This window comes from Pseudophryne corroboree, chromosome 10, assembly GCF_028390025.1.
Source record: "Pseudophryne corroboree isolate aPseCor3 chromosome 10, aPseCor3.hap2, whole genome shotgun sequence".
In the NCBI taxonomy this organism is placed as follows: domain Eukaryota; kingdom Metazoa; phylum Chordata; class Amphibia; order Anura; family Myobatrachidae; genus Pseudophryne; species Pseudophryne corroboree.
Genome location: NC_086453.1, coordinates 355443386 through 355466057, shown reverse-complemented (window position 1 = coordinate 355466057; position 22672 = coordinate 355443386). Strand labels below are relative to the sequence as shown.

General features: G+C 46.1%; 1 protein-coding gene across 1 annotated transcript; it reads right to left on the bottom strand.

Moving 5' to 3' along the window:
- Positions 1-85: 85 nt before the first annotated feature.
- Positions 86-21976, bottom strand: LOC134965641 (nicotinamide N-methyltransferase-like). The gene is made up of 3 exons (XM_063941976.1): positions 21826-21976; positions 3201-3408; positions 86-506 (listed from the first exon to the last, which is right to left on the bottom strand). The coding sequence occupies exons 1-3, from the start codon at positions 21974-21976 to the stop codon at positions 86-88; spliced, it is 780 nt and encodes a 259-aa protein (XP_063798046.1).
- Positions 21977-22672: the final 696 nt, after the last annotated feature.

The window sequence follows — 22672 nt, the reverse complement described above, 5'->3', positions numbered from 1 at the left end:
ATGGAAAAAAGCCAGAGTCTATTGGGAACACGCAAAACATTTCCAATACGTTCGACAAAGCATGTGACTCAAAATCAGGCCCTAATTACTCTCTGTGAGCTGTGATAAATATAAATGCCTTATAGTCAGTAAGGTCACTATCTGCTGTTCTTTTCTGGACTACACAGTGGTCAATAACAAACCCTTCATCAGTGAGAACTTTTCTTGCAAAGTTCTCATCATATTTGAACACATGTACCTTGTCCTGCCCAACCATCGCATAAGTTGCATTTATGGACCCAAACAATATCAGGTATCCTTCAGGTTTTAGTAGCTTCATGAATTTCCTGAAATTCTTTATATAATCATCTTGGTCTTTGCTGATGATATCCAACATCCATGCACTGATGACACAGTCTGCTGGTGGGAGCACCTCCGGGTCTGTGAGATTCTCTTTGTCAGTGTCACATTTCATGATCTTTGTTATTGCCGTCTTCAATGTGATGTCTTTGTCCTGACACTGATCACTGAAATATACAAACACAATAAGGTTCATTTGGATCTAGGACTAGCCATGCCACCACATGAGAAATAAGATATATTTTTAGGAGATAGTAAAGTATGTTTAATGGAGAATCAATGGGTGGGAAGATCAAATTTAGGGAGGCATTGTTTTCTGAAAGGATTCCTCGAAGGTGATGGAAATTGGGGATTATTCTATACTTTCATCTTCCAGGTGCATTTTAAATGGCAGATAACCAAAAATAACATAATTTTAGAAGTTTTTAGATTTTTTTTTTTTTTAATACAGATTCAAAACCAAAGCTAAAACATTTGACAGTTGTTTTGCCAAAGTAGAACCAAAACACAAAATTAATACAGATCCAAAACCATAAACCAAGACACGGGGTTTGGCATACACCTCTACATATAAATAAATAGTGTGGTGCATCAAATTGAGAAAAAAAGTTTGGCTGAACCTTGACAATGCACCACCATGAAAGATGAGATTCAAGTAACATTGACTTAGGAATAGCCCAATAGTCCATGTCCTCTAGTTTGTCTTCTACCTACCCATATCAGTCGCATAGGAGACAGAACAGGACCATACCACGGTTTCTGATTTGAGTTCTATGATTGCTCTGCTGATTATACACTGGAATGTCATTTGTATTTATTCCGTAGAACATAGTGGGTAATTCCAAGTTGATCGCAGCAGGAATTTTGTTAGCAGTTGGGCAAAACCATGTGCACTGCAGGGGAGGCAGATTTAACATGTGCAGAGAGAGTAAGATTTGGATGGTGTGTGTTCAATCGGCAATCTAAATTGCAGTGTAAAAATAAAGCAGACAGTATTTACCCTGCACAGAAACAAAATAACCTACCCAAATCTAACTCTCCCTGCACATGTTATATTTGCCTTCCCTGCAGTGAACATGGTTTTGCCCAACTGCTAAAAAATTTCCTGCTGCGATCAACTCAGAATTACCCCCCATTGTTTTTCTTTGTTATAGGGCATGATGGATTCGCTCTGTGTCTGGGCTTGGAGCAGAGCTAAGAGTCTCGCTTGATTAAGATCAGTCTTTTTTTCTGAAGCATTGGGAGGAATCAATAAATCAATGTGGAGGAAGGTGCATGGGAATGAAGGTAAGTCAGGTAATAAAAATGGCAGTACAGATTGCAAGACAGCAGAACTATCGGGTAGATATGAAGCATTAGCCAGTGTAACTATAGAGGGTACAGTGGATGGAGCTGCTATGGGGCCACATTCACTGGAGACACGGAGGCTGGGGGCAGCCCAGCAGCAGCTTGCCTAAGTGTGATGTAGGCACCCTGTGGGTCCTGATCAGCTGGTTTCCCGGTGCCTGCAAACTGTACACACGTGCCAGGCCCCAAGAGCCTGAGGTGCCCCGAGGTTTAGTAAGCCCAACAATGGTGCCTAGTAAAGGAATGCAAATTAATCACATGGCCACCTGCCACCATGTAGCATGACACTGCAGCACAGTTAATAATGTACACCCCCTCCGGTAACCCCCCTGGTAACCGTCCGGTCCTCCGCACTCTGCATGAATGACGTTTAGATGCCCTGCACCAGCACGGTGCTGAGCTCTTCCCCATCTTCCTGTTCTGTCTCTGCCATGGTGTACATCTGCGTGGTGCAGAAGGAACAGGATTGGGAGACTGACTGGAACTATAGCAGGATGGGATAGTGGCGCTTCCAGGCTGTTGGTAAGTGCCAGAGTGGAAGCGATGTTACTATCATTTAGAATATGTACTTTTTATAATGTTTATAATATTTTCTTGATAGTATATTATATAATACACAATGTAAAATTAACATTGTAATACAATACTTTTTTTCACATGCAGTAGAGGTATGTGTGGGTCTGGTGTAGAGGCGACTCCTATTTTTTTTTGGGTAGGGGGCTGCTGCTACCCCTGACAGAGAGCAGAGGAGAGTTCAATGTCCTGTGTCCAGGCACCTGTGCAACGGAGCCAACCGGTGCCAGGACCAGAGCTTGCACAAAGGTGGCAGCTTGAGTGTGCATGCGCTAAACCCCAGCTTCTGTGGACTGCATCAGCAGCAGCCTGTAGAAGTCAGATTGGGCTAACAATCAGGCAGGGAGTGTCTTCCTACAGGAAGCCTGCTCTCTGCTATTCTCAGCCTGGTCTGGCAGTTCCAGAGGGAAGAAACACCTTCCAATGGGACTACCTGTCCTGCGGATGACTGGCAGGTAGGACTTCCAATAGGAAGTCACTGCCAGTCACAGTGAATCCACTGAGCCAGTTCGGTCACACAGTCTGCAAATGGCTTTGCTGAGCTCACTGAAGTGATGGATTTTACTGGGGGGGGGGGGATAAAATCCACCAATGGTCTGGGGTTGAGGGGGGCCCAGACATGTCTGTGTACCAGACCCTGAGATGTCTGTTGCTGGCCCTGCTTGGAGATTATGTAATCTCCAAGCGTTGATCTCAAAGACGCAGTGCAGTGTGAACGGTGCCGGCCTGGTAATATCCGGGGTCAGCACAACAGTGTAACCAGGGTAAATTCATGGTCTGATTTGGATTGACCCCATGGTCGGGTCTGGGATTTTAGTATTAAAGTGGTAATGATGAGCCCCAGTCAGAACATGTTATTTTTGCATGTAGAGCATTTGGAATAGTTTACTGTGTACTGACACTGGGATTACTCTTGATAGATGTTTTTGAAGATACGTTACCTGTTTCCTTCTAGACATTTAATATATGCCATTACGTGAGACCAATCAAACGCTCCGGTATGTGTGTTAATCCATTTGTTCACCTCCATAATACATTGCTCAGAGCACTTCAGCACAAGGATCTGTTTGAAATATCCACTGGGTGTATAGAGATTATGAATGAAAGATCCAGCACTGATGTCAATCAAAAGGTCTCCCTTAATGTGACCTGCAGGGAGAGATTACAGTGATTACAGAGAGTAATATGTTATGTATCATCTATTCTATATATCACTATGTAATGTCCTGTTACAGGTAAGCAACTGCCTCACCACACACCTGCTGCTCCTTCAGTTTACTATATGTGGAATGTAAGTGGTTATTTGAGCAGCATTTCCAGTAACTTGAGCCACAAATCCTGAGGGTGGGGGAGGGGGTCTGGAGCTATCACAGGTGCTGGAGAGGGTGTGTGGGGGGGGGGTGCCGCGGATGGGATCCGGAGGTACTGTGAGTGGGGGAGGGGCAGGTAATGCTTATCCTGCTTCTCCTCCGTTCAGCAAGCTGCTGTCCTCCCTTTGGCAGCGGCTCTCTCGGAGAATCGCACAGCAGCCAGTTACTATTTGCGCCGGTGTCCCAATGCACCGCATTACAGGGAAGAAGATGTACGCAATAAACTACAGGTCCCAGCAGCCCTAATGGGTGGAATGCTTGGGTGCTAAGGGCTGCTGGGAGCTGTAGTTTATCTAGTGCGTCTACTTCCCTATAATGTGGTGCGTTGGGACACTGGTGCTAACAATAGTGACTGGCTGGCAGAACTGACTGGCTGGCTGAATCACTGTAAAAGGTGAGAGTGCTGTGCAGTGTCAGTGACAATGCACAAAGGGCCGGCGCTAGCCGCTCAGCAAAGGGATTCAGTGCAGGGAGGCACCAGGAAGGAGAGACGTTATCCCTGCTCTGCATCCCTGTGCTGAGCTTCTGTTGCTATCCCTGCTGCTGCCGGCTGCTGTCACACATGCAGCGGCGCCGGAAGCACAAAACCTTTTCTCCCCCTTGGCGCCGGCAGAACAAAGCCTCCTCTACCTTTTGGCGCCGTCGGCACAAAACCTCCTCTCCCCCCTCCCCTCCCCTGTGTGACATTCAGTGGCAGGGAGGAAGCCAAAGTGGGCGGAGCTAGATGGGAGTAAGGGGCAGAGCTACACGGGACCATGCTGCAGCAGAAGGATGAGCTGCTACAGCTTCAGCCAGCCAGACTTCTTTAGATAAGTGTCTGGTAAGAGAGTGAGTGTGTGTGTGTATATACAGTGTCTGTGTATACTGTATATATGTGTGACTGTGTATGTGTGTAATGTATGTGTACACCTCTAATAATTGTTGCGTTTGTATCGTTGCACTCAATGTAATATTACTTTATAGTGATGATACCTTTTCTGTGATCCTCTTGATCTTTGCAGAGAGAAGATTGATTGAAGTACGTTTTACAACTCGTAGTTATAACTGAAACAATTTACTTTATTTTTGCAATGTTCACACTGACAGACACACTAGATGAACATTTACCAATAGTAACTTCAAAGTTTATGTCAATACATGTAGCACTGTACTATAACAGTAATTACCAGTACACCCAAGCAAATAAACGTAGGATTTTATTATGCTGCAACCGACAATCTCAGCTGACTCTGACTGGTAGAAATGAAAAGTTTATATTATCTGTAACAGCATTACTCACATGAAACAACCATAATATGCATATGACTACTATTAGTCAATACCATTGACACAATATTGTATCTAGCAACAATGTATCTTACTAATGTATTACTCTAAAAAAAAAAACTAACTCCGAGTCTAATAATTTTTATGAATAGTCTAGACTGCGCAGGGACTTATGGCCATCACGTTGGTGCACATGAAGTCTATAAGGGTCAATATCCTCCAAACGAAATGTATAAGCTAATATGGTTATCTCTTGCCAAACTGGTGGGAAATAAATATTTTTGTAATCCTTGATAGATACTGTGTAGTGAAGTCTTGAATCCTCTAAGGCTAAAGGAACTGACTGAAGCTCAAAATATAAATACACGTCCTGGGGATTCGAATTATAACAAGAATTAATACCTCGGTTTTGGTTTTGAGTTAATTGAAGTGGGTTACACTAGATGGTTCTGTAGTAATATTCGTTATTAATGTTAGAAAAAAAATAAGAATTTACTTACCGATAATTCTATTTCTCATAGTCCGTAGTGGATGCTGGGACTCCGTAAGGACCATGGGGAATAGCGGCTCCGCAGGAGACTGGGCACAAAAGTAAAAGCTTGAACTAGCTGGTGTGCACTGGCTCCTCCCCCTATGACCCTCCTCCAAGCCTCAGTTAGGATACTGTGCCCGGACGAGCGTACATAATAAGGAAGGATATTGAATCCCGGGTAAGACTCATACCAGCCACACCAATCACACCGTACAACCTGTGATCTGAACCCAGTTAACAGTATGATAAACGAAGGAGCCTCTGAAAAGATGGCTCACAACAATAATAACCCGAATTTTGTAACAATAACTATATACAAGTATTGCAGACAATCCGCACTTGGGATGGGCGCCCAGCATCCACTACGGACTATGAGAAATAGAATTATCAGTAAGTAAATTCTTATTTTCTCTAACGTCCTAAGTGGATGCTGGGACTCCGTAAGGACCATGGGGATTATACCAAAGCTCCCAAACGGGCGGGAGAGTGCGGATGACTCTGCAGCACCGAATGAGAGAACTCCAGGTCCTCCTCAGCCAGGGTATCAAATTTGTAGAATTTAGCAAACGTGTTTGCCCCTGACCAAGTAGCTGCTCGGCAAAGTTGTAAAGCCGAGACCCCTCGGGCAGCCGCCCAAGATGAGCCCACCTTCCTTGTGGAATGGGCTTTTACAGATTTTGGCTGTGGCAGGCCTGCCACAGAATGCGCAAGCTGAATTGTACTACAAATCCAACGAGCAATCGTCTGCTTAGAAGCAGGAGCACCCAGCTTGTTGGGTGCATACAGGATAAACAGCGAGTCAGATTTCCTGACTCCAGCCGTCCTGGAAATATATATTTTGAGGGCCCTGACTACGTCCAGTAACTTGGAGTCCTCCAAGTCCCTAGTAGCCGCAGGCACCACAATAGGCTGGTTCACGTGAAACGCTGAAACCACCTTTGGGAGAAATTGAGGACGAGTCCTCAATTCTGCCCTATCCGTGTGAAAAATCAGGTAAGGGCTTTTATAAGATAAAGCCGCCAATTCTGAGACACGCCTGGCTGAAGTCAGGGCTAACAGCATTACCACCTTCCATGTGAGATATTTTAATTCCACAGTGGTGAGTGGTTCAAACCAATGTGATTTTAGGAACCCCAAAACCACATTGAGATCCCAAGGTGCCACCGGGGGCACAAAAGGAGGCTGTATATGCAGTACCCCTTTGACAAACGTCTGGACTTCAGGCACTGAAGCCAGTTCTTTTTGGAAGAAAATCGACAGGGCCAAAATTTGAAACTTAATGGACCCTAATTTTAGGCCCATATACAGTCCTGTTTGCAGGAAATGTAGGAAGCGACCCAGTTGAAATTCCTCTGTAGGGGCCTCTTTGGCCTCACACCACGCAACATATTTTCGCCAAATGCGGTGATAATGTTTTGCGGTTACATCCTTCCTGGCCTTTATCAGGGTAGGGATGACTTCTTCTGGAATACCTTTTTCCTTCAGGATCTGGCGTTCAACCGCCATGCCGTCAAACGCAGCCGCGGTAAGTCTTGGAACAGACAAGGTCCCTGCTGGAGCAGGTCCTTTATTAGAGGTAGAGGCCACGGGTCCTCCGTGAGCATCTCTTGAAGTTCCGGGTACCAAGTCCTTTTTGGCCAATCCGGAACCACGAGTATAGTTCTTACTCCTCTCCTTTTTATGATTCTCAGTACTTTTGGTATGAGAGGCAGAGGAGGGAACACATACACTGACTGGTACACCCATGGTGTTACCAGAGCGTCCACCGCTATTGCCTGAGGGTCCCTTGACCTGGCGCAATATCTGTCTAGTTTTTTGTTGAGACGGGACACCATCATGTCCACCTTTGGTTTTTCCCAACGGTTTACAATCTCTTGGAAGACTTCTGGATGAAGTCCCCACTCCCCCGGGTGAAGGTCGTGTCTGCTGAGGAAGTCCGCTTCCCAGTTGTCCACTCCCGGAATGAACACTGCTGACAGTGCTATCACATGATTCTCCGCCCAGCGAAGAATCCTTGCAGCTTCTGCCATCGCCCTCCTGCTTCTCGTGCCGCCCTGTCTGTTTACGTGGGCGACTGACGTGATGTTGTCCGATTGGATCAATACCGCCTGACCCTGAAGCAGGGGTTTTGCTTGACTTAGGGCACTGTAAATGGCCCTTAGTTCCAGAATGTTTATATGAAGAGATGTTTCCATGCTTGACCACAAGCCTTGGAAATTTTGTCCCTGTGTGACTGCTCCCCAGCCTCTCAGGCTGGCATCTGTGGTCACCAGGATCCAATCCTGAATGCCGAATCTGCGGCCCTCTAGTAGATGAGCACTCTGCAGCCACCACAGAAGAGACACCCTTGTCCTTGGCGACAGGGTTATCCGCTGATGCATCTGAAGATGCGATCCGGACCATTTGTCCAGAAGATCCCACTGAAACGTTCTTGCTTGGAATCTTCCAAATGGAATCGCTTCGTAAGAAGCCACCATTTTTCCCAGGACCCTCGTGCAATGATGCACTGACACCTGGCCTGGTTTTAGGAGATTCCTGACTAGCTCGGATAACTCCCTGGCCTTCTCCTCTGGGAGAAACACCTTTTTCTGGACTGTGTCCAGAATCATTCCTAGGAACAGGAGACGTGTCGTTGGAATCAGCTGCGATTTTGGAATATTTAGGATCCACCCGTGCTGACGTAACACTAACTGAGATAGTGCTACTCCGACTTCTAACTGTTCCCTGGACCTTGCCCTTATCAGGAGATCGTCCAAGTAAGGGATAATTAAAACGCCTTTTCTTCGAAGAAGAATCATCATTTCGGCCATTACCTTGGTAAAGACCCAAGGTGCCGTGGACAACCCAAACGGCAGCGTCTGAAACTGATAATGACAGTTTTGTACTACAAACCTGAGGTACCCTTGGTGAGAAGGGTAAATTGGGACGTGGAGATAAGCATCTTTGATGTCCAGAGACACCATATAGTCCCCTTCTTCCAGGTTTGCTATCACTGCTCTGAGTGACTCCATCTTGAATTTGAACCTCTTTATGTAAGTGTTCAAGGATTTTAGATTTAAAATTGGTCTCACCGAGCCGTCCGGCTTCGGTACCACAAACAGCGTGGAATAATACCCCTTTCCCTGTTGTAGGAGAGGTACCTTGATTATCACCTGCTGGGAATACAGCTTGTGAATGGCTTCCAAAACTGCCTCCCTGTCGGAGGGAGACTTTGGTAGAGCAGACTTCAGGAACCGGCGAGGGGGAGACGTCTCGAATTCCAGTTTGTACCCCTGTGATACTACCTGCAGAATCCAGGGGTCCACTTGCGAGTGAGCCCACTGCGCGTTGAAATTTTTGAGACGGGCCCCCACCGTGTCCGAGTCCGCTTGTAAAGCCCCAGCGTCATGCTGAAGACTTGGCAGAAGCAGAGGAGGGCTTCTGCTCCTGGGAAGAGGCTGCCTGGTGCAGTCTTTTTCCTCTTCCTCTGCCCCGGGGCAGAAATGAGTGGCCTTTTGCCCGCCTGTACTTATGGGAATGAAAGGACTGAGTTTGAAAAGACGGTGTCTTTTTCTGCTGAGAGGTGACCTGGGGTAAAAAGGTGGACTTTCTGGCCGTTGCCGTGGCCACCAGGTCCGATAGACCGGCCCCAAATAACTCCTCTCCTTTAAACGGCAATACTTCCATATGTCGTTTGGAATCCGCATCCCCTGACCACTGTCGCGTCCATAACGCTCTTCTGGCCGAAATGGACATAGCACTCACTCTTGATGCCAGGGTGCAAATATCCCTCTGTGCATCACGCATATATAGTAATGCATCCTTCAAATGCTCTATAGTCAGTAATATACTGTCCCTATCCAGGGTATCAATATTTTCAGTCAGGGAATCCGACCACGCCACTCCAGCACTGCACATCCAGGCTGATGCGATTGCTGGTCGCAGTATAACACCAGTATGTGTGTATATACCCTTCAGGATATTTTCCAGCCTTCTATCCGCTGGTTCTTTGAGGGCGGCCGTATCAGGAGACGGTAACGCTACTTGTTTAGATAAACGTGTGAGCGCTTTATCTACTTTAGGGGGTGTTTCCCAACGCGCCCTAACCTCTGGCGGGAAAGGGTATAGTGCCAATAATTTATTAGAAATTAGCACTTTTTTATCGGGGGAAACCCACGCTTTATCACACACCTCATTTAATTCATCTGACTCAGGAAAAGCTACTGGTAGTTTTTTCACTCCCCACATAATACCCTTCTTTGTGGTACTTGTAGTGTCAGAAATGTTCAATGCCTCCTTCATTGCCGTGATCATGTAACGTGTGGCCCTACTGGACATTACGTTTGTCTCCTCACCGTCGACACTGGACTCAGTATCCGTGTCTGGGTCTGTGTCGACCCACTGAGGTAACGGGCGTTTTATCGCCCCTGACGGTGTCTGAGACGCCTGGACAGGCACTAATTGATTTGTCGGCTGTCTCATGTCGTCAACATTTTTTTGTAAAGTGCTGACATTGTCACGTAGTTCTTTAAATACAACCATCCAGTCAGGTGTCGACTCCCTAGGGGGTGACATCACTAACACATGCAATTGCTCTGCTTCCACATCATTTTCCTCCTCATACATGTCGACACAATCGTACCGACACCCAGAACACACACAGGGAATGCTCTGATAGAGGACAGGACCCCACTAGCCCTTTGGGGAGACAGAGGGAGAGTTTGCCAGCACACACCAGAGCGCTATATATATATATATATATATAGGGATAACCTTATATAAGTGTTACTCCCTTTTATAGCTGCTGTTTATAATTTAGCTGCCAATAGTGCCCCCCCTCTCTCGTTTTTACCCTGATTCTGTAGGGACTGCAGGGGAGAGTCAGGGAGCCGTCCTTCCAGCGGAACTGTGAGGGAAAATGGCGCTTGTGTGCTGAGGAGATAGGCTCCGCCCCTTCACGACGGCCTTATCTCCCGCTTTTTTCTGGAAAACTGGCAGGGGTTAAATACATCCATATAGCCCAGGAGCTATATGTGATGTATTCCTTTTGCCATCCTAAGGTATTTCTGTTTTTATTGCGTCTCAGGGCGCTCCCCCCAGCGCCCTGCACCCTCAGTGACCGGAGTGTGAAGTGTGCTGAGAGCAATGGCGCACAGCTGCAGTGCTGTGCGCTACCTTAGTTGAAGACAGGAACGTCTTCTGCCGCCGCTTTCACCGGACCTCTTCGTTCTTCTGGCTCTGTAAGGGGGCCGGCGGCGCGGCTCCGGGACCCATCCAGGCTGAACCTGTGATCGTCCCTCTGGAGCTAATGTCCAGTAGCCTAAGAAACCCAATCCACTCTGCACGCAGGTGAGTTCGTTTCTTCTCCCCTTAGTCCCACGATGCAGTGAGCCTGTTGCCAGCAGGACTCACTGAAAATAAAAAACCTAAAATAAACTTTTACTCTAAGCAGCTCAGGAGAGCCACCTAGCATGCACCCTTCTTGTTCGGGCACAAAAATCTAACTGAGACTTGGAGGAGGGTCATAGGGGGAGGAGCCAGTGCACACCAGCTAGTTCAAGCTTTTACTTTTGTGCCCAGTCTCCTGCGGAGCCGCTATTCCCCATGGTCCTTACGGAGTCCCAGCATCCACTTAGGACGTTAGAGAAAAACTGATATTGATGTTCTTATTTGTTTTAGCTGTCTACTGGGAGAGAAGTTTTCTGATACTATCTTCAATAGACACACTGACAGGATGAATGACGTCACTGTTCATCACTCTCTGTAGTTGCACTGTGGCTGCAGTAAGTATATCTCTGTCGGGAATTGAGCAACTGTACTCTGCTGGCTGCTCTTTTTAGTTTAAATACAGTGTAATTTAGTCAGGCCTGACAAATAGTTAATTGAAAGTATTCCTTAAGTGTGCTCTTATGCTGAACGTCTGTAATATCCCGTGACACTATATTTCAGTAAATTCCCTTCCGTAGAAGGCCCTCTTCTCTGACTGCTTAGCCTTCAGTGTATGGCAATAGTAAACTCCCTTCAGTTAGAGGCCCTTTCTCTGTCACTCTCTATTACGGGCCCACCCCTGACCTTATATGGGGTAGCCAGGGCCGCCTACCACTCTCCCCTTCTGTTGTCACTCACTGCTCCAGCGTCCGGTTGGCTGATCTAACCTCGGCCGCCTCCCGCAGGGCATTCTTGAGGGAAGGTCTCTGCTACCTCGGCCGCCCCGACAGCACTCCTCCTTCGTCACCTCCGCAACCTTCACTCCACTGCTGAGACACGGGAGCCTAAATCGCGCTGATCCGCTCAGAGGTCACCGGAGTTCAGGTCAGTCTTGCTGACTTCTGCACTTCTCGGCAGCGATTCTCTCTCTCCGTCCGTCCCGCCGCTCGAGCAGCACAGCATCCCACTCCGTTGTCCTCCCCTCAGCGACTCCCTCACTGTCCTCTCCGTTTCTCCTTTTATCGACTCCCCCTAGGTTCCCGGATCAGTCCCGCTCTCCTCTCGTGCCCGCTCCTATCTTCTTAGTGGTGGCCACAGCAACCCCCCACAATCTGGCCAGTCGCCAAGTCCTGGGGCCACGAGCCCATCAGTTTTTCCTGTGCTCTGAACTGTTTTCGCCCAAAATATTCACTTTCCGTGGGGGTGATATTCCTATCACAAAAGTCTTTGCCCTCTGTGAGGGTATTATATATTTTAACAACTTTTACCACTAAGTGGTATTTTTATGAAATAAACACTGTGGGGTATATTTACTAAGATTCGTAATTTCCGAAAATAGGTCAAAGTTCAATCACGAATGACATCGGCAGTGTAAAACTGCAACTTTTTGAATTGATTACGACTAATTTACTAAGCTGTCGTATTCGTGTTTTTCTTTTCTTCCGATGTCGATGTCATTCGTGTTTTTTTACCTAATTTAACGGCAGTGATTAGCAAAACACTGCCGTTTTTTTTTACAATCAATCTTGGCCGGATTTGTGTGATCCGTGCTGGGGTTTTTTTTTTTTTTTTTTTTTTTTTTTTAAAGTAAACAATGTAATTTTTAAAAAAAAAATGCGTGGGGTCCCCCCTCCTAAGCATAACCAGCCTCGGGCTCTTTGAGCCGATCCTGGTTGCAGAAATATGTGGAAAAAAATGACAGGGGTTCCCCCATATTTAAGCAACCAGCATCGGGCTCTGCGCCTGGTCCTGGTCCCAAAAATACGGGGGACAAAAAGAGTAGGGGTCCCCCGTATTTTTAAAACCAGCACCGGGCTCCACTAGCTGGACAGATAATGCCACAGCCGGGGGTCACTTTTATACAGCGCCCTGCGGCCGTGGCATCAAAAATCCAACTAGTCACCCCTGGCCGGGGTACCCTGGGGGAGTGGGAACCCCTTCAATCAAGGGGTCCCCCCCCCCCCAGCCACCCAAGGGCCAGGGGTGAAGCCCGAGGCTGTCCCCCCCCATCCAATGGGCTGCGGATGGGAGGGCTGATAGCCTTTGTTGTAAAATAAAAGATATTGTTTTTAGTAGCAGTACTACAAGTCCCAGCAAGCCTCCCCCGCATGCTGGTACTTGGAGAACCACAAGTACCAGCATGCGGCGGAAAAACGGGCCCGCTGGTACCTGTAGTACTACCACTAAAAAAATACCCAAAAAAACACAAGACACACACACCGTGAAAGTATAATTTTATTACATACATACACACAAACATACATACATACTTACCTTATGTTCCCACGCAGGTCGGTCCTCTTCTCCAGTAGAATCCAAGGGGTACCTGTTGAATAAATTATACTCACGAGATCCAGGGGTCCAGGCTCCTCGGCAAATCCAGGGATAATCCACGTACTTGAATAAAACAAAAAAACGGTTGCCCGACCACGAACTGAAAGGTGACCCATGTTTGCACATGGGTCACCTTCCCACGAATGCCAGAAACCCACTTTGCCTTCTGGCTAAGTGGGTTTCTTCAGCCAATCAGGGAGTGCCACGTTGTAGCACTCTCCTGATCAGCTGTGTGCTCCTGTCTTCACTGACAGGCGGCACACGGCAGTGTTACAATGTAGCGCCTATGCGCTACATTGTAACCAATGATGGGAACTTTCTGCCCTGCGGTTGACCTAAAGTGACGTCACCGCTGAGCAGAAAGTTCCCATCATTGGTTACAATGTAGCGCATAGGCGCTACATTGTAACACTGCCGCGTGCTGCCTGTCAGTGAGGACAGCAGCACACAGCTGATCAGGAGAGTGCTACAACGTCGCACTCCCTGATTGGCTGAAGAAACCCACTTAGCCAGAAGGCAAAGTGGGTTTCTGGCATTCGTGGGAAGGTGACCCATGTGCAAACATGGGTCACCTTTCAGTTCGTGGTCGGGCAACCGTTTTTTTGTTTTATTCAAGTACGTGGATTATCCCTGGATTTGCCGAGGAGCCTGGACCCCTGGATCTCGTGAGTAGAATTTCTTCAACAGGTACCCCTTGGATTCTACTGGAGAAGAGGACCGACCTGCGTGGGAACATAAGGTAAGTATGTATGTATGTGTGTATGTATGTAATAAAATTATACTTTCACGGTGTGTGTGTCTTGTGTTTTTTTGGGTATTTTTTTAGTGGTAGTACTACAGGTACCAGCGGGCCCGTTTTTCCGCCGCATGCTGGTACTTGTGGTTCTCCAAGTACAAGCATGCGGGGGAGGCTTGCTGGGACTTGTAGTACTGCTACTAAAAACAATATCTTTTATTTTACAACAAAGGCTATCAGCCCTCCCATCCGCAGCCCATTGGATGGGGGGGGACAGCCTCGGGCTTCACCCCTGGCCCTTGGGTGGCTGGGGGGGGGGGGACCCCTTGATTGAAGGGGTCCCCACTCCCCCAGGGTACCCCGGCCAGGGGTGACTAGTTGGATTTTTGATGCCACGGCCGCAGGGCGCTGTATAAAAGTGACCCCCGGCTGTGGCATTATCTGTCCAGCTAGTGGAGCCCGGTGCTGGTTTTAAAAATACGGGGGACCCCTACTCTTTTTGTCCCCCGTATTTTTGGGACCAGGACCAGGCGCAGAGCCCGATGCTGGTTGCTTAAATATGGGGGAACCCCTGTCATTTTTTTCCCCATATTTCTGCAACCAGGATCGGCTCAAAGAGCCCGAGGCTGGTTATGCTTAGGAGGGGGGACCCCACGCAATTTTTTTTAACAACAAAAAACACTTTCCCACCCCTTCCCATTGATATACATGCACGGATCTCATGGATCCCTGCATGCATCTCAAATCACGAATAAAAAAAGCAGGTCTGTTTTTTTTTAGGACTTTTTTGCGAATTGTAATTTTTCACGGCAGTGTTTTGTGTTTTTTTGCTTAGTAAATGACCGAGATTCGTATCTAAACAGGCGTAATTTGACCGATGGTGTATTCATTCGTAATTTTTTACCTGAACTAGCAAAAAATTACGAATGCCCTCATCACTGCCGTGATTAGTGTTTAGTAAATGACCGAGATTGACCGAGATGACACTTTGATGAAAAAACGGCATCTCGGTCAAAATCGGGAGCTTAGTAAATATACCCCTATGAACTTTAATTGTTACCATAGCTATTTCACACATATAGGTGACTATGTATGAGATAACTTTGCTGGTGCAGGGTATTGCATATGTACAGTATGTATGTGTGTGTGTGTGTGTGTGTGTGTGTATATATATATATATATATATATGTGTCTGTTGTGTGTGTGTGTGTGTGTGTGTGTGTGTGTGTGTGACTGCTGCATGTAAGCGTCACTGGTACAGGGGGCGTTACGTGTGTAAGTGACACTGGGACAGGGGCGTTATGTGTGTAATCAGCCCTGCTACAGGGCACGTTACGTGTGTAAGCGGCACTGCTACAGGGGGCGTTAGGTGTGTAAGTGGCACTGGTACAGATGGCGTTATGTGTTTAAGCGGTACTGGTATAGGGGGCATTATGTGTGTAAGCGTCACTGCTACAGGGGGCGTTACGTGTGTAAGCATCACTGGCACAGGGGGGCTTTACATGTGTAAGCGTCACTGGTACAGGGGGCGTTACGTGTGTAAGCGGCACTGGTACTGTGGGCGTTACATGTGTAAGCGTCACTGGTACAGAGGGCGTTACATGTGTAAGCGTCACTGCTACAGGGGGTGTGTGACATGTGTTAGCATCACTGGTTCAGGGGGCATTACATGTGTTAACGTCTCTGGTACAGGGGACATTACATGTGTAAGTGTCTCTAATACAGGGGGTATTATGTGCGCTGTGCATTTGTAAAGTATGCGAGGGTGCAAATGTATAGTTTGCAGGGGTGCGCCGAACACTGTAGCAATGGCCCAGACTGCACTCCACAGCACTGTCACCTTTTACATTGATTCAGCGTCCATACATTACCCTCCACGATATCACCCTCTCTATCCGCTACATTAACCATCTCAGGGCTTCCAGGTTGGCAGGCCAGGTGCTGTGTTGCGGAGTCAGGGCCTCTGGGGATCTGGGTGCGGCTGTGGTGGGGACGCACTTCTGTGACATCACACGCAGAGCAGGCTCCGGGGCTCAGAGAGTATATGGCACAGGGAGGCCTATGAAAGCCTTCCGCTGTACCGCTTTCATACACATCTATGCCGGTGGCCGCTGCGGCTTTTGTTCCACCTGTGGCGTGGCTAGGGAGTGGGGATTGTTGATGCCGGAGGGGGGAAGTGGACTGGCAGCAAGACATTGGTGGTCATTCCGAGTTGATCGCTCGCTAGCAGTTTTTAGCAGCCGTGCAAACGCTATGACGCCGCCCACTGGGAGTGTATTTTAGCTTAGCAGAAGTGCAAACGAAGGGATCGGAGAGCGGGTACAAAAAAATGTTGTGCAGTTTCAAAGTAGCTTCAGACCTACTCGGCGCTTGCGATCACTTCAGTCCATTCAGTACTTGATTTGACGTCATGAACACGCCCTGCGTTCGGGCAGCCACGCCTGCATTTTTCCGAACACTCCCTGAAGACGGTCAGTTGATATCCAGAAACGCCCTCTTCCTGTCAATCACTCTGTGGCTGCCTGTGCGACTGAAAACATCGCTAGACCCTGTGTAAAATGACATCATTCGTTGTAATAGTATGCCGCACTTGCGCATTGCACTGCATACGCATGCGCAGAAGTGCCAAGTTTTTGCCTGATCACTGCACAGCGAACGAATGCAGCTATCGATCAACTTAGAATGACCCCCATAGGACGCTGCAGTAAAAGGATGTTTTTTCCCCTATGTACAGCGCAGAGACTTGCTGCAGATGCAGTGGCATACCCTCCAGCTGGACCTTTTTGGCAGGTACAGTACCTTTTTTTTATGGTCTGTACCGTTGTTTGACTTTCCAAGCTTCCATTGAAAGTATAGGAAAAGGGGCGTGGCCACGGCGCTGTACCCGTGGCCATGCTTCCTTTTTGAATTTGTATCAATGTTTATGTGTAAATTGTTGGAGTGTATGTTGCTGCAGATGCAGTGGGCCTATTTTGGGGTGTGGGCCTGGAGCTGCAGCTCCATCAGTCCCATTGCTAATCCTGCTCTGTGAAAACACAGCAGGCAAAGGGCAGAGCCTCCCATTGGATGTAACCTGTGTGGGAGGGCGTTTCTCGCCCAATCAGCTGTGGACTGGGTGTGATAGACCTGCCACTAACCCAATGAGATCTCCTAGCCACGCCCAGCGTTAGAGAACCAGGCACAGAATCACAGGGCTATTATATAGGAGATACTTTACCCAGCATTTAGGCTCTCTTGTGTGTTACACCTACAGATGTGACCTTAACCACTTGCCTGGCATGGTCACATCAGATGCAACCACCCCGGCAAGTGCCTAATCTGATCTGGTTGCACAGGATGCGGCCAGACAGATACCATGTGCTGCTGCAGGGAGGTAACATCCCACTGCTGCCACTCTCCCTGCACCCTCCTCCAGTATCTACCATGCGGCCGATCACTGCAGTACACCTCAAACAGCAGCTGCAGACAGTAGCAGCCAATGGGGAAGTGTAAAGTAACCCCCACCTCCCCCCCAAAGCTCCCCCTGTGCACCTGGTGGCTATTCCGGCTGTTCAAATAATAGTCGCGATGGTGCAATGATGGTGTTCTGATGGTGACGACCGATGTTCTGAGGTTTGAAAGTTTTTTTTACAAATATATAAAAAAAGTTTTGTTTGTTTTTTAAACATAAATTCATCTAGCATAAGTTTAAATACATATTTTTTACCATAATTCCCTCATAATAAAAAATGAGTCTGTATATGACGCACACCAGAACTTGGCATGGGAACAAACTGATGCCGCTGCTTTGTAGCACTCTGTATACAGAATAGAGGCTCATTACCTGGGCACAGGCTTGTCCGTGGGTACTGGCAGAGGCCTGGGCCAGCTGTTGAGGAGGATGAATGCCTCTGTCCATAATGGGGGCATGACCACACCTCCAGGATTTGGTCACGCCCCCTGTAGCTTCCAGGCCCCACATATTCTTTGCCAGCCCCTCCCATCTCAGCGCTAGACTAGGCAGGAAGCCTTTTCAGCAATGTTTCTCAAAAGGTATTTTATCCTGCTTTACTGGGGACTGTTCAGCTTATTGCTAGCATGGCTCATGCCTCCTCTCTGGGGCCTACACCCCCTCAGTGCTGCAGCGGGACCTGTGTGGCAGCACCAAAGAGAAGAGATGACTCAATTAAGTTGGGATAGTGGTAGGAATAAGTATAACTGGGAAAAAATGAAACTTGGAGAATAAAGGTGCTAGTTAGGATTAGTGGGTCTCATTATGATGGTGAACGGCAGAGCAATATATCTATAGTTGGTGCAGGACGTTTGGTCCATCTGGGCCACTAGGTCCAGTGGGGCCCAAACAAGATGCCTTGCTCCCATTTCTTTAAGACTTCTCCGAAGTCCCAAACTGACAGTGGCAGAGCTACATAAATCACTAGGTTAATGGCCGCCACAATATCTACCTGTGCCACAGTCTATTAGTGCTCTGCACTGCTGGATAAGGGTGGGCTTCTGAACTGGGACTGAACACGGGCCCCTTCCACTATTTCTATGCCCCCGGTAAAGGAGGATATCAGTCTATAGCCTGACTTACCAGCAGTGTGCTAGAGATAATGGTGTGCCAACCCCACCTACTGTTTTATTGGTCTTGTTAAGAACATTTAAAATGCCCAATTTACCACCTGACAGTGTGATTACACTCAGTGGCAATCAGTGTGTACTGTACACAGTCATGTTTGGTCATCAGAGACATACTAAGAGGCATTGCAATTACTAAATGAAATATCTCTTCAGGAACACATTTTTAATTTTACGTTTGCATATACATGTTGAGTCTCCCTTATCCAAAATGCTTGGGACCAGAGGCATTTTGGATATGGGATTTTTCCGTATTTTGGAATAATTGCATACCATAATGAGATATCATGGTGATGGGACCTAAATCTAAGCACAGAATGCATTTATGTTTTATATACACCTTATACACACAGCCTGAAGGTAATTTTAGCCAATATTTTTTATAACTTTGTGCATTAAACAAAGTGTGTCTACATTCACACAATTCATTTATGTTTCATATACACCTTATACATACAGCCTGAAGGTCATTTAATACAATATTTTTAATAACTTTGTGTATTAAACACAGTTTGTGTACATTGAGCCATCAAAAAACAAAGGTTTCACTATTTCACTCTCACTCAAAAAAGTCCGTATTTCGGAATATTCCGTATTTCGGAATATTTGGATATGGGATACTCAACCTGTACTGTATTGATCGATTGAGGGGGGAATTCAATTAGCCACAGGGGTAATCCATGAGAAGGAGAACCTGACCATTGTTTTTTCAGCATCATTATCATGGTTCAGTTTTTAATTATTTTGTTAGTAAATACCTCAGATGAAATATTCCATGAAAGAAAAATAATTTTGCAACACCATTTAGAGCAATATTCAATTAGTGTCGACATTTTCAACAAGGCGGAAAGACGGCACTTTCCGACGATAATCGGCACTTTTCAACACATCACTATTCAATTGAAGTTCCAGTTTTCCGCCCTGTCATAACTGCAGAAATGTCGAAAAACACATGGATGAGCGGAATCTCTGCTCATCCATGTGTTTTCGACCCCGCTGCAGTAAAAAATGGGTCCGATTTCGACCATTCATTTCCGCCCATAAGAGAGGATGAAACTGAAAGTATGGAATCATTAGGGAAATGGGCGGAATCGACCCGCAATAGAATAGTGAAGTGTCAGATCCTCAGTGTCGGAGAGAATCCTACACTAATTGAATATCCCCCTTTAGTGTCCTAAATCATGGTAGAATCTCAGCTGTCTACTGAAGAAGCTTTGTTTCCAAAGTTGCCTCCATTACTTACACATCAGCTGTTTATGTTCTGCAAGTTCTCAGTGAGTCTGGATGCTATTTGAAGTCTTTACTTTAAGATACATCTAATAATTTGTGTGTATGTAGTGTATAGTATTTACCTTGCAAAAACAGAGTGCTTTAGTAAGGGCTGCCATCAGAAATTGTGGGGCCTGGGACTGACAAAATAGGCAGGGCCCCTCCCTCCCAAAATAAAAATTCTGCCGCACTGCTCCACCCCCATGTGATGCCATACATTGTGACGTTACATATAGGTGGAGTGTTGCGAACCTGCAGGATCGGTTCACAGAGATCTAAGGTGCAGATAAGGCTTGTTTTAAAAAGTCCTCCCTGAGCATCAGCCTGCTGTTGATTCCCAGACTGGTGCAGCTCTACGGGTATTGGCGGTAGGAGCCGGGGTGGGCCTCCCTCTCTGGAAGTGCCCAGGACACCAGTCCCCACAGTCCCCCCTGGTGGCTGCCCGGGCTTTTGTTATTCTGCCCGTGTCAAAAACATACAAAAGTTTTTGTATTGAGATAACAGTGTGGAGGTTAGGGGTGCAGTTGAGTAAAAGTAAGCTTTTCCTTAAGTTCGTTACCTCTAAAATTCATTTAATGAATAATACAGTTGCATTATCAGGATTTTAACCTTTTTTAAACTGTCCCACCCATCCCAACATCAAGATTGAGACCAAAAGTTTTAGAACCTCCAAAGGCTACGTTTTTATTGTTTTCTGCAAGTTAAAACTAAAATAAAGCCATAATTAATTAAATATCAGTATTAGCGGACATAAAACATAAGTATTGATTGCACTTCATAATTAGACTGTCAAGATCAGTGTTTGAATGTACTGTATGTAATATAATATTGGTGTATACTGCGGTTAATATGAGGAAGGGGCTGTGCATAATGTAATCTAATATGGGGGTGCTGTGTGCACTAAGGGGTAGTATGGGGGAGAAGTTCTGTGTATAGTGAAATGAGTGGGAATAGCTGTGGCGGCACTGCTGGCATTCTGGCGCTTGTGATTCCAGCGTCGGTATTTTGACCGACGGTATTCCGACCACCGGGATTCCAACTACATCCCGTTCCAGAAACATCTTCCAGAAACACTGCTCACTACAGATATACTGGCATTGCACAGAGCTCCCGTGAGGATGACCGATCAGTGAAAGTAATGTTTTTGAAGGTTATTTGGGAAAATGGTAAAATGTTCAAAACAGATGAAAATTATATTAATTTTGAAATTTCTTGCAGTGTTACCAACAACAGTTCTTAAAACCAGTTAGAGGCAGTATTTTATAAGCTTCCTGCAATAGAAGATGGGGTAAATTTACTAAGATGGCCGTTCTATTTAAGATGGTATGTTGCCCATAGCAACCAATTAGATTCCAGGTATTATCTTCTGGAACAGGGGTTCTCAAACTCGGTCCTCAGGACCCCACATAGTGCATGTTTTGCAGGTAACCCAGCAAGTGCACAGGTGTATTAATTACTCACAGACACACTTTAAAAGGTCCACAGGTGGAGTTCATTATGTCACTTGTGATTCTGTGAGGAGACCTGCAAAACATGCACTGTGTGGTGTCCTGAGGACCGAGTTTGAGAACCTGTGTTCTAGAAGGTGCTAGATAAATGAGAAGTACAATCTGACTGGTTGCTATGGGCAACATTCCATCTTAAATAGAACTCCCATCTTAGTAAATTTACCCCAATGTGTCTAAACAGGGATAAAAGTGGAATGTAAAAACAAAAAAATCTATACTCACACCAATAATATTTGCAGAAAAAAATTAACATGTTAAATAACAAAAAATGGTTATGCAGCAATAGCAGTGCACTGTTTTTCTTCTACACACATAAAATGGGTGTTACTGAGAGTTATTTTGAACTGTGTCACACCAGTGATCAAATAAAACTTCATTATTTGTTTCTTCTTGTTATTTATAACATATTCTACACCAAGTTCTTACTTCGCAATGGGTAATCCCCCAACACATCTGCACACATGCACGCACCTACAGTAGGGGTAAGTTGGGGACATACAATACATACTGTCAGTATAGTATACATACCCTCACTGAATACACGGTGTAAATATTCCATTGGAAATTTCATTGTGTCATCTTTAAAGACCATTTCTTGATTGTTAGAAAAAAATGTTTCCAGATGTTCTCTAGAATCAAAGCCGTGTTCAGGATAGAATTTATGTGAGCTGGAATCCATCTTGTATTACTGTGTCACAGACTGGCTGACTCTCACGTCTTCCCTCTTACTGTATATATGACTGGCTCAGGATATCTGTGTACAGTATACTCACCAGGATCCAGTTATTTATATACATCAGGAACCAGGATATCAGTGTTATCATATGATGGTTTATCAGCCTCAGGAACTGTCATGGGAATGCAGGTGACAGTGTGATCATCTCCTGAAACAGAATTATCTTAATATTAATTTTTCAATTTTATTTTTAAATACTGTAAAATATTCACATAATTTAAGTAAAAATAAATAAATACAAATAATAATTATAAATGTAAAAAATAATAAGTAATTTAAAATACTTCTAGTGCGAACACATATACAAATATTGGGCTTGATTTAAGATGCAGACGCAATGCCGATATAAATGCAGTGGAGTGATCAATAGTGCACCAAGGTACTTTACAACGATGCTCTTAGGGAGAAATCAATCTCAAATGATTGACAGGAGGAGAGAGCATTGGGGGTCATTCCGAGTTGATCGCTTGCAGCAGTTTTTAGCAGCCGTGCAAACGCTATGCCGCCGCCCACTGGGAGTGTATTTTAGCTTAGCAGAAGTGCGAACATTTTTATCACAGAGCGACTGCAAATTTTTTTGTTTAGTTTCAAAATAGTTCAAAACCTACTCCAGCAGAGGGGCGTGGCTTAGCGGGAATG

Excerpts from the sequence above, each read along its gene's own strand:
- LOC134965641 (XM_063941976.1), bottom strand. The coding sequence starts at position 21,976 with ATGGATTCCAGCTCACATAAATTCTATCCTGAACACGGCTTTGATTCT. Across the intron at positions 3,409-21,825 it reads ACACCGTGTATTCAGTGAGG|GTCACATTAAGGGAGACCTT; the intron begins GTATGTATACTA and ends CTCTCCCTGCAG. Across the intron at positions 507-3,200 it reads AAATGTCTAGAAGGAAACAG|TGATCAGTGTCAGGACAAAG; the intron begins GTAACGTATCTT and ends TGTATATTTCAG.